General features: G+C 39.8%; 1 protein-coding gene across 2 annotated transcripts in view; it reads left to right on the top strand.

Moving 5' to 3' along the window:
- calcrla (calcitonin receptor-like a) overlaps positions 1-12,095 on the top strand; it is a 129,798-nt gene that overhangs the window by 105,535 nt on the left and 12,168 nt on the right. For both annotated transcript variants that reach the window (XM_060928933.1, XM_060928934.1), the window contains 3 exons: positions 535-601; positions 3,272-3,490; positions 12,048-12,089. In XM_060928933.1, coding sequence (XP_060784916.1) covers positions 535-601; positions 3,272-3,490; positions 12,048-12,089 — 328 coding nt within the window. The remainder of the gene's footprint in view (positions 1-534; positions 602-3,271; positions 3,491-12,047; positions 12,090-12,095) is intronic.

The following is a 12,095-nucleotide window of genomic DNA, read 5'->3' as shown; positions in this document are numbered from 1 at the left end:
AGGGAGGGATCGGGAAACGACCCCGGGCCGGAACCGAACCCAGGTCCCCGGATCCACGGCACGGCACCCCATCCACCCAAGCCATGACGCCCCCAAAATTATATATTCTAACATTGAAATAAATAAAATTAATTAAAATTCCAAAAAAGATAGTTACACTAATACAGGTCATCGCCGCCTCATGCATCATCAAAATTTGTCTCACGGCCCCCTTTCCCATGTCACAACGTCACTGCCGGGGTCAGCATGACTGCGTATATTTCATATGGGGGTGCCTTGAGAATTTGCATACTTCTGAAGGGTGCTGTGACTGAAAAAAGGTTGAGAAACGCTGGATTAGAGAACTGCAGAAAACAGTAGGTGTGTGGGTGTCCCTAATAAAGTGGCCAGTGAGTGCATATAAAATATCAATAAGTTTGTGTCCTGCTTTTCATACAAATCGTTGATGGCTAACTCTTAATATACAACTCGAGTGAAAATGTTGTGCATCCAAAAGTAAAATGCCAGTTATTATGTTTTCCTTTTAATCTGTAGCTGCTGGATCAGTTCAAACACGTCTCTGCTGTACATCATCCACGGGCCGATCTGCGCCGCACTGTTGGTGAGCCATCTGGAGTTGTTGTTGTTGTTGTGCCATTACTGCACACAATCATGTTGGAGTGTTTGAATACATGTTATTTATGTTCATAACAAGCCTTTAACGGATGTCTCTGATGTTTCCTACGTTACTGATGATGTGCTTCCCGAGAATGTAGAATCATCATTATTCATTGCTGTAACTGAAAACTGAAGACTTTATCCATGCTAGAGGTGTAGTAATGTTTCCATTTACACCAGTGTACTCATCAAACAAGATGTTTTTAGGCATCTATAATTTGTTTCTTTAGATTTGCACTGGAGCTACAACACTAATGTTGCTACCAACTACAGAAAGTGTAGAGCACACAGCGACCAGTTTATAATCACACAAATGTCTAACTCATACTCTGTATATGGCCCGTTCTATAATTGCAGGTACATTTCAAGTGTTGAAAGGAAAAAAAATCATCGTCAACTCTGTTATCATTAAACTGGGCAATTGATTAACAGAATTGACAATAACAGAGTTGACATTTTCTGCCATTTTGTGTCTTAACTCCACATGCTAACCTCAAACTAGCGACCACATGGCATGTATAAAAACAGAATTTTATGGATTTTAATGATGTTGTTTTTAAAAACAATAATGAGAGATTCACTCCAATATCACAATAACAGAGTTGACAAATAATTAATCTACTGTTGGTGCAAAATCCTCAACGTTTTGTTCAAATTAATGAGAGAAGAAACAGAACACACCTCACTGACCTTCTGAAGTTTCCTGCCAGAGGAAGTGACATCACTCAGTGCAGGTGTCATGCGTATTATTAAAAGTCTTTGTGGATTTTATGCAGTTTTATAAGAGTTAACAGAGTTGACAAGAACATTAGGACAGATATAAAATATATATTTTTTATAACTGAAATTTCATATAATACAGAAAGTAGACTTTCTATGCGATTGATTTGATAACAGTGAATAGAATCAGCCCCCAAAACCAGAATGTTAGACTGAATCACTTCCTGTTTATTGGAGTTGAATGGATGAATCAGGAGTCGAAGACAGACAATAATATGGGGGGAGGGGTGGGGGTCATTTAGTTAATGTTTTATGGATAAATTGGGTTTAAAATGTACATTAAGCATCGCTGTTGGTCAAAGTTTGTCATCATTTGCATTATTGTTCAAAACTGATTCAATAAAGATTTCTTTTGTAGAAAATAACAAAAGGTTTATCTCAGAGATGCAAAATGTACCCCGAATTCTAGAATGACCCATAAACCACTGCAAAAAAAATACCTTAGAAAAGTGAAAATCTCTTGATTATGGGCAACAGTCTCTAATATTTCTTCTTATTGTTATGGGATTATTATAAATCAAATATAAGATTATTCAGCTTGTTTCTAGATGCTTTTACTGATTTCAAGCTTGATATTTTTTTCTTCTTCTATTTGAAGATAAATCTGCATCTTTCTAGAAACAAATGTATGTCACACCATTTTCAAAATATTGACAAAATGATTCAGAGAAAAAAAACAGTTGTAGCATAGAGCTGGGCAATAAAAACCATCAGGGGTAAAGCTGTACGCTTTCTGACTTAAAGTCTTCAGGACTTTATTAACTTTCAGACAAAAGTGATGGAAAGACTGTTGTAGCTGTTATAAGTGATAATAGGAACCTGTTTCACAGACACAACGCAACATTAAATGCAAACGATAAATTAATAAAAAGTATGATGCTTGAAGGTCACTTCATGGTCAAAGGCATGGAGGATGGGAATGAAAGGCTGGTTCTTTTTTAATTAAACAGAAACCAAAAAGAAAACCTCTGGCTGGCATGTGGAAGAGGAACAGAAACGTATAAATCAGCTGCTGTAACCTGCACACAGATGTAGACACTCGTTCATTACCTGCTCGTTCTCCGTGACTCTTCCTTCCATTCACAGTACAGCCTGTGAAAACTGTCTTGATTTGTATCACAATAAATTTCCTCGATACAAATGATAAGCTAAGTGTATGCAAATCTGATAAACTTTTGAGAAACAGTTTGATAAACTGGAATGGCCAGCGGACACTGCGTGTAGGGTTATTGTAAGCATTTAGCACAATAGCCAATTAGGCTGCACCCTGAATTGCACACCCACCTGAGGGAATCACGTCTAAACAACAACAATAGGAAGCTACGGTATGTAAAGATGGTGAGTAGAGAGTGAGAGCGAAAGTGAGGGCGAGGGCGGGTCATCTGTTCTGCTCCTGATGACATTGTTCCAGAGAAAGGCCACAGCACTTTACAGCACTTCCTTTCATTTGTGATCTTAGGGAGTTTTTCCTGGCCATCATCACATCTCGTTTCATCATTACAGATGTGTTAATCACTTTGCATTTTACATTTTTTAAAAATAATGATGCTGTTTTATAAAACTTAAACAATGTCTCTTAAGGCCAGTGTGTGATGATTTAGACGTGTGCGTTAATGCTAAACTGGTGGCTGTAAGTCTCTTTTACTTTTCAGCAGAGCAACATTTATGTAACAGATAAATAATGGAAAGCAAACATCTTAGCTCATTGACTAGCTGTCGAAGGTTATGGGTTCAAATCCCCTGAATGCAAGTCCTCTAATGTTCAGCTGCTTGGATTTTCACTTATGATGAAAAGAATCAGTAAAGCCTCTTTACATCCCCTATTTATCCTCAGATCAATCTCTTTTTCCTGCTCAACATCGTGCGTGTCCTCATCACCAAGCTGAAGGTGACGCACCAGGCCGAGTCAAGTCTGTACATGAAGGCAGTGCGTGCCACTCTTATTCTCGTCCCTCTGTTGGGAATCCAGTTCGTCCTCCTGCCCTATAAACCTGCGGGGCGTGTCTTATCTGAGATCTATGACTATGTCATGAACATCTTAATGCATTATCAGGTGAGTGTAAATTGACTGCATAGTTTCCATTAACGGTGTGAAAAAGCACAGAGAATTGCAATCACTAGAGGAAGAGCTTGAAGCTTAAAAGAGATACACAGAACCTTTATTTTTAAATAAATTTCTGAGTGGATAGTATCTCCATCCTTGACTCTTGTATGTTGCATAAATGGGAATAAAAAATATACAGTGGGACAAAAAAGTATTTAGTCAGTCACCAGTTGTGCAAGTTCTCCCACTTAAAAAGATGAGAGAGGCCTGTAATTTTCATCATAGGTACACTTCAACTATGAGAGACAGAATGGGGGGAAAGAATCCAGGAAATCACATTTGTAGGATTTTTAAAGAATTTATTTGCAAATTATGGTGGAAAATAAGTATTTGGTCAATAACAAAAGTTCATCTCAATACTTTGTTATATACCCTTTGTTGGCAATGACAGAGGTCAAACGTTTTCTGTAAGTCTTCACAAGGTTTTCACACACTGTTGCTGGTATTTTGGCCCATTCCTCCATGCAGATCTCCTCTAGAGCAGTGATGTTTTGGGGCTGTCGCTGGGCAACACGGACTTTCAACTCCCTCCAAAGATTTTCTATGGGGTTGAGATCTGGAGACTGGCTAGGCCACTCCAGGACCTTGAAATGCTTCTTACGAAGCCACTCCGTTGCCCGGGCGGTGTGTTTGGGATCATTGTCATGCTGAAAGACCCAGCCACGTTTCATCTTCAATGCCCTTGCTAATGGAAGGAGGTTTTCACTCAAAATCTCACGATACGTGGCCCCATTCACTCTTTCCTTTACACGGATCAGTCGTCCTGGTCCCTTTGCAGAAAAACAGCCCCAAAGCATGATGTTTCCACCCCCATGCTTCACAGTAGGTATGGTGTTCTTTGGATGCAACTCAGCATTCTTTCTCCTCCAAACACGACAAGTTAAGTTTTTACCAAAAAGTTCTATTTTGGTTGCATCTGACCATATGACATTCTCCCAGTCCTCTTCTGGATCATCCGAATGCTCTCTAGCAAACTTCAGACGGGACTGGACATGTACTGGCTTAAGCAGGGGGACATGTCTGGCACTGCAGGATTTGAGTCCCTGGCGGCGTAGTGTGTTACTGATGGTAGCCTTTGTTACTTTGGTCCCAGCTCTCTGCAGGTCATTCACTAGGTCCCCCCGTGTGGTTCTGGGATTTTTGCTCACCGTTCTTGTGATCATTTTGACCCCACGGGGTGAGATCTTGCGTGGAGCCCCAGATCGAGGGAGATTATCAGTGGTCTTGTATGTCTTCCATTTTCTAAAAATTGCTCCCACAGTTGATTTCTTCACACCAAGCTGCTTACCTATTGCAGATTCAGTCTTCCCAGCCTGGTGCAGGTCTACAATTTTGTTTCTGGTGTCCTTTGACAGCTCTTTGGTCTTGGCCATAGTGGAGTTTGGAGTGTGACTGTTTGAGGTTGTGGACAGGTGTCTTTTATACTGATAACGAGTTCAAACAGGTGCCATTAATACAGGTAACGAGTGGAGGACAGAGGAGCCTCTTAAAGAAGTTGTTACAGGTCTGTGAGAGCTAGAAATCTTGCTTGTTTGTAGGTGACCAAATACTTATTTTACCGAGGAATTTACCAATTAATTCATTAAAAATCCTACAATGTGATTTCCTGGATTCTTTCCCCCCATTCTGTCTCTCATAGTTGAAGTGTACCTATGATGAAAATTACAGGCCTCTCTCATCTTTTTAAGTGGGAGAACTTGCACATTGGTGACTGACTAAATACTTTTTTGCCCCACTGTATATTTTTGAGAGTTACAATCGACCGCAAAGTTGTGATTGGCGCTGCCCCGCTGAGCCAGCCAGCCCTGAGTGCGCGATGTCACAGCGGGAACCGGTTTTAAGGCCGAGGCTTTTTACAGCTATAGACCAAAGTCATATCAATAAACATTTATGGTGAAAGTAAGAAATAGCGTTACCGACTCGCTCAACTAAGACTGATTTGACTTCACTGATTGTGGGTTGACTCTCATTAAAACAGGATGGGTGCTATAACTTATGCAACATACATGTACATGCATGCATTTTCACTGATAAAATGTAAAAGGCTCATTAAATAATCAGATGAACTGAGACAATCACATTCTGAAGCAAATTAAATAATCTTATACCGCTAACTTAAACACACAATACAAGTTACATGGATTAATCTAAATGCAGGGAAACAATGTGTTGTTTTTGTTGTTGTTTTTTTTATCCAAATGAGAGTTGGAGTTTACCCGTCTGTGTTCTCGCTTCTTGAAGGCCAATTGTTTTTGAAACAATCTGACTTTCAGTTGTTCGTTCAGTTTTCCGTTCATTCGCTTCTTCCACATAAAGGCGAGATGGCAGCAATATCCAGTTTAGAAATCAGACGGCTGCTCCACTCATTCTCCATTTTGTTCATACTGAGTACTCCGCCATTACTGCTCGGCTCAGGCAATTAGTAAAACCCGGGACGGAACATCACCGGTTTTAGCAACAACTGCGGGGAGGTCACTGCCCAAGCGATAATATGTCATGTCCTGTTCTGTCCCGGGTTTTACCAACAACCCTCAGCTCACACTCCAGGAGAACTGGTGCAACTGAACTTACTTTAATTTTTTAAAAAAATAAATAAAATAAATAAATACTTTCCTTTTCTCGTAGTTTTATTTAATTGTTGGTACTGCACCCTCTTTCAGTATGGTCTTATAGCCAACGCTCCTCTACAGATCAGAGGTCTTGTACGAGTCTTCAGTAAAATGTGCAGAACAGAGGAGAGACCACTTCGTAGGTCCCCGTGTGCCCGTGACCACTTCCCAATGTGCCCGTGAACGTCTCGCAAAATGCGTCCAAATCTTTGCAGTTTGAACATTCTTGGGCCATGAATGCAACGTAAATCCACCTTCTGTCATGTTGCTGCACCGGCCAGCAGCACATCTACATGGCATGGCGATAAATTAGTTCAAAATGGAGGATCGGAGTTGCAGTCAGCTCTGTGTTTTAGTATAGCGGAAGTGGCGATGAGACCGATAGACTTCCTGCTGTGACGGCATGGACGTCAAGGTCATTTACTCAGACCGCTACCTATATAAATCACTTTAATCATAAAAATTACCATATTAGATTTATTGTAAAAGCTTAAAACTATTCCTGTGCCATTCTTGAGGTCTCAAGGCATTTATAAACAAAAAGTGAGGCCATGGCTCTGCGTATATGCTTTAAGGGAAAACAAGCAGATAGATAGATAGATAGATAGATAGATAGATAGATAGATAGATAGATAGATAGATAGAAACTGTCCTTGGGAATCATAAAGGAAGTGACTGAATTAATTTGACTTGCAGTAAATGTAATTGGTGTAGCAGGTAGCACTGGCAGCTAACAGTTCACCCCTCCATTTAAACTACAGTGGTGCTTGAAAGTTCGTGAACCCTTTAGAATGTTCTATATTTCTGCATAAATATGACCTAAAACATCATCAGATTTTCACACAAGTCCTAAACGTAGATAAAGAGAACCCAGTTAAACAAATGAGACAAAAATATGATACTTGGTCATTTATTTATTGAGGAAAGTGATCCAATATTACATATCTGTGAGTGGCAAAAGTATGTGAACCTCTAGGATTAGCACTTAATTTGAAGGTGAAATTAGAGTCAGGTGTTTTCAATCAATGGGATGACAATCAGGTGTGAGTGGGCACCCTGTTTTATTTAAAGAACAGGGATCTATCAAAGTCTGATCTTCACAACACATGTTTGTGGAAGTGTATCATGGCACGAACAAAGGAGATTTCTGAGGACCTCAGAAAAAGCGTTGTTGATGCTCATCAGGCTGGAAAAGGTTACAAAACCATCTCTAAAGAGTTTGGACTCCACCAATCCACAGTCAGACTGATTGTGTACAAATGGAGGAAATTCAAGACCATTGTTACCCTCCCCAGGAGTGGTCGACCAACAAAGATCACTCCAAGAGCAAGGCGTGTAATAGTCAGCAAGGTCACAAAGGACCCCAGGGTAACTTCTAAGCAACTGAAGGCCTCTCTCACATTGGCTAATGTTAATGGTCATGAGTCCACCATCAGGAGAACACTGAACAACAATGATGTGCATGACAGGGTTGCAAGGAGAAAGCCACTGCTCTCCAAAAAGAACATTGCTGCTCGTCTGCAGTTTACTAAAGATCACGTGGACAAGCCAGAAGGCTATTGGAAAAATGTTTTGTGGACGGATGAGACCAAAATAGAACTTTTTGGTTTAAATGAGAAGTGTTATGTTTGGAGAAAGGAAAACACTGCATTCCAGCATAAGAACCTTATCCCATCTGTGAAACATGGTGGTGGTAGTATCATGGTTTGGGCCTGTTTTGCTGCATCTGGGCCAGGACGGCTTGCCATCATTGATGGAACAATGAATTCAGAATTATACCAGCGAATTCTAAAGGAAAATGTCAGGACATCTGTCCATGAACTGAATCTCAAGAGAAGGTGGGTCATGCAGCAAGACAACGACCCTAAGCACACAAGTCGTTCTACCAAAGAATGGTTAAAGAAGAATAAAGTTAATGTTTTGGAATGGCCAAGTCAAAGTCCTGACCTTAATCCAATGGAAATGTTGTGGAAGGACCTGAAGCGAGCAGTTCATGTGAGGAAACCCACCAACATCCCAGAGTTGAAGCTGTTCTGTACGGAGGAACGGGCTAAAATTCCTCCAAGCTGGTGTGCAGGACTGATCAACAGTTACCGCAAACGTTTAGTTGCAGTTATTGCTGCACAAGGGGGTCACACCAGATACTGAAAGCAAAGGTTCACATACTTTTGCCACTCACAGATATGTAACATTGGATCATTTTCCTCAATAAATAAATGACCAAGTATAATATTTTTGTCTCATTTGTTTAACTGGGTTCTCTTTATCTACTTTTAGGACTTGTGTGAAAATCTGATGATGTTTGAGTTCATATTTATGCAGAAATACAGAAAATTCTAAAGGGTTCACAAACTTTCAAGCACCACTGTATATACATCTCATGCGAGGAAAAGGGGTGGAGCTCAGCAACAATGGAGCTAATTTCCAGGTCTGAAAAAGATCTGTTTGGATTGCACCAACACTGATCATATGTTGTTTTTTTTTTTTGTTTTGTTTTGTTTTTTGTCTGTTAATGAGGATCGTTATCCTGGTTTGAGCTTGACAGAATACTTTAGGTTAACTTCAGTCCTGTTGCTCCATTACTGTATACTTCAGTTGTAGTTTAATGGTGATGTTGCTTGTTTCAACTGGAGAATTAATCATGGTTAATCTCAATCTGAAGTCAAGATTTAATTCAGAGGTTGGGATTTTAATCCTGGTTGAATGAAGAGGTTCAATAAATCTTTAATTCACTCTCAGCTAATTTAATCCTGGCTTGTGTAACCAGCATGATTAAAAATATGTAGTTTCACAACTTTAAAGTGTTGATTCTGATTTGGTGACTTATGTCCAAAAGTTATGCTGATATTTGTGCGTATTTGAGACGGGCTAAACACTTGCTTAAGTCGACTTTCTGACACAGTTTTGAAAATTTGTAAATCACCTGCATGTACTTCACAACTCCAGAGGTTTCAGTAGCATCGAGACAAGCACTTGCTTTTGAGCCCAAAAATAAAATAAATTTAAAAAAAAATCTGGGATAGAAATTGCAAAATGAAGACGTACATAGTGTTTTTTTTTTATTTGCTGTGAAATATAATATGATGTAAACTATGGCAAAAATATGATTATGATGGTATACGAATGAGAAGGTGGCAAGCGATGAAATAAATATCTAACAGGAGTTGAGTGTCTTGGCAACATATCGCTGCATGAATAGTTTTAATTGTAATGATCACAATTTACAAAATGGATTCCGCTCTTATTATTCCACAGCTTATACTGTAAAACAGCACTTGATCCAGCACATCTCATTATATCTATATAAATATTTAACAATTATTCCATGAAATCGAGTCGTACATGAGCTGATAGGCAACGAGGCGCATAGCACTGAGTTATTTATAATCCATGTACGATGAGATTGAGTGGAATAACTGTTTTATTCTATCCACATTCATTGGATTTTGAGAAACGGGGCATTTTTTTGGCAAATTCGAGAAATAAAAATTTTATACAAAACGTCCCACAAAATAATTTCTGCTTAGAATGTAAATAAACCGGCGAAATGACAGGAGCAATTTGTGAAAAATTAAAAAAAGATACGTTCTTACCATCAAATACTTTTATTCCAGATTTTGTTGCTTTTTGTGTTTTTTTGTGTTTTTGTTTTCGAGTAGAGTTTTTATTTCGTCCTTGGTTGGTTCAGCAACACGCTCCGCCATTTTGATTTTCTCTACTCACGGTATATGAGCTGATATCCTAGCTCATATCCAGTGAATATGGATGTAATACAGTTAATTATTTAATTATATGTACAATGTATGGAAGCTGTGAGATGTTAAATCATGGTCATGAACTCATAATGTTTGCCCAGGATGTAGGTGAATACATCACACAATTAATTTAGCTATTTTAAGTTATGTAATTAAGACTGTAATGATAATGTTAATCCAGTGCACTTTCTTGTAAAGAAAACATGTAGGTGGTTTGAAGGATAAACTGACCAAGCACTCATCTTCTACACTTACAGCTCTCTTTAATTTAAATCCTAATTTGTTAAATCCTAATAATTTGTTGCTTAGGATAAGCAATGTCTCTCATTTAAATGCTTTCTCTTAATAAACTTTACAATTTTTGTGCACTTTATGAAGATGATACTAATAATTACTTTATAGAGGGTTCCCGCATGACGTCACCGCGCCGCGAGATTTTGTTAGGCGCCATATTGGAAGACCAAGTACACATCTATGCAAGTACATACATACATAAAACAAACTACACCTGAAATGTGGCCAGGGCCGGTTCTGCCCTAATCTGGACCCGGGTGCAACATCGCGCACCCCCCCAAAAAAACAAAACAAAACACACCAGTCTAAATCAGGACAACCAGTGTTCGAACTACGGGGGTACTCGGGGGATCCGAGATCCCCGAAACAGACATGAGATCCCTTGAAAACATGATTTGGGAAATGTTGGGGGGTCTCTAAAATATTGGCAAAATGATGTTTATTGACATAGCAATCGTGTGTAACGGGAAGCATTTGCATATCTGAAGTGTTGTGTTTACATCAAAGATAAAATAAACCGATATGACAACGACTGCTGCTGCCAGGTTGGTTGTTGAGTAGCCTGACTGTTTTTTTTCTTGCGTGTGGTATCATTGTTGACGCGAGGTTGTTTTTTGAATATGCCAATGCGGACACGATTTCCCCTGATGAGTTATGACTTCAGACGCGATGCGTGTGTGGAGGTGTGGAGTCCGCGTGATATGTGCGTAAGATAGGCTTCTCATGTGTTTGGAGATCCGCGCTCCGAGACAAGCGCAAGCACCCCCCCCAGGGAAAAAAAAGGACCCCCCGAAAATATCGGCATAGTTCGAACACTGAGGACAACCACCACATAACTATAACTATAAACATCTTAGATCAACTATTTTAACTAAATGGGCTATAATAAATAAGCCTGCAGGCAGCCACGGCGGGCTGCCTCACAAAAGGAACCATTTGTCCTACCTTAAAACTCATTTTGCATTTTCTGCCTCCTTTTTTGTATTTTCGACCCTCCGTTTCTTTTCTTTCCTTTTCTGAAAACCCGATTTGTGTCCAGACATTTTGTTCTGCTACCGACGAACTAACTCGTCAGGTCTCGTCTCTCGAGTCCGCGATGAAGGGCAACAATTGATACATTTTTACAAACAGCCAATAAACAGCCAATAGGGAGGTTGCAACGTTCAGGCTCTCCTTTGCTCAGAGACACTCAGTAATGCACTTATTCTCTGTCTCCTGGCAGAAAGCTCCTTGGTTTGCTCCCCTTGTGTCTCAATCACAGCTGGTATTCTGAAGAACGACTTCTTTTCACCTTTCCCATCAGCTTTGTTGGAACACCCTAACACAGCACAAAAGTTTACCATTGTAGGTTTATGATGAATCAAGTGCCTCGTGGGTTTAAATTCCGCGCGCTGCCGTTATTTCCCCCTGATCACGAGTTTGTTGGTCTTCCAATATGGCGCAGGGTCTGTTTACTTCCGGTTTCCGGTGACGTCAGTGGGAAGGGTCTATATTGTCATGTTTTTGCTTGTAATATTGCCCTCGGATGGTATTTCACAGGTTCTCTGAGTGTGTTTTTAACTCAGTTCTGAATTCAGCTCTAACTGATGCACCATAAATTCAGGTCATCACACTTCCTAGTTTTCTTTCTCAGCCTGACGTTAATTAGCAGGAAATAATAATAATCATGTGTCGTATATTTTGAAGAAGTACAAAGCTTGATTTCCTCAGTGCATTATGCAGTGGAATGAACTTGGCGTTGAGGTGCATATTAAACACCTTGCTGCCAAAACACACTTCCAGACAGAGATACCGGAGATGTAAAAGGTGAACTCGTAACTCAGAGCTGACACGGTTCTTCTTTTTCAGGGTCTTCTGGTGGCCACCATCTTCTGCTTCTTTAACGGAGAGGTAAGG

This window comes from Neoarius graeffei, chromosome 9 (assembly GCF_027579695.1).
Source record: "Neoarius graeffei isolate fNeoGra1 chromosome 9, fNeoGra1.pri, whole genome shotgun sequence".
In the NCBI taxonomy this organism is placed as follows: Eukaryota; Metazoa; Chordata; class Actinopteri; order Siluriformes; family Ariidae; genus Neoarius; species Neoarius graeffei.
Note: the sequence above shows the minus strand (reverse complement) of the source record. Positions and strands in the feature narration are given on the sequence as shown.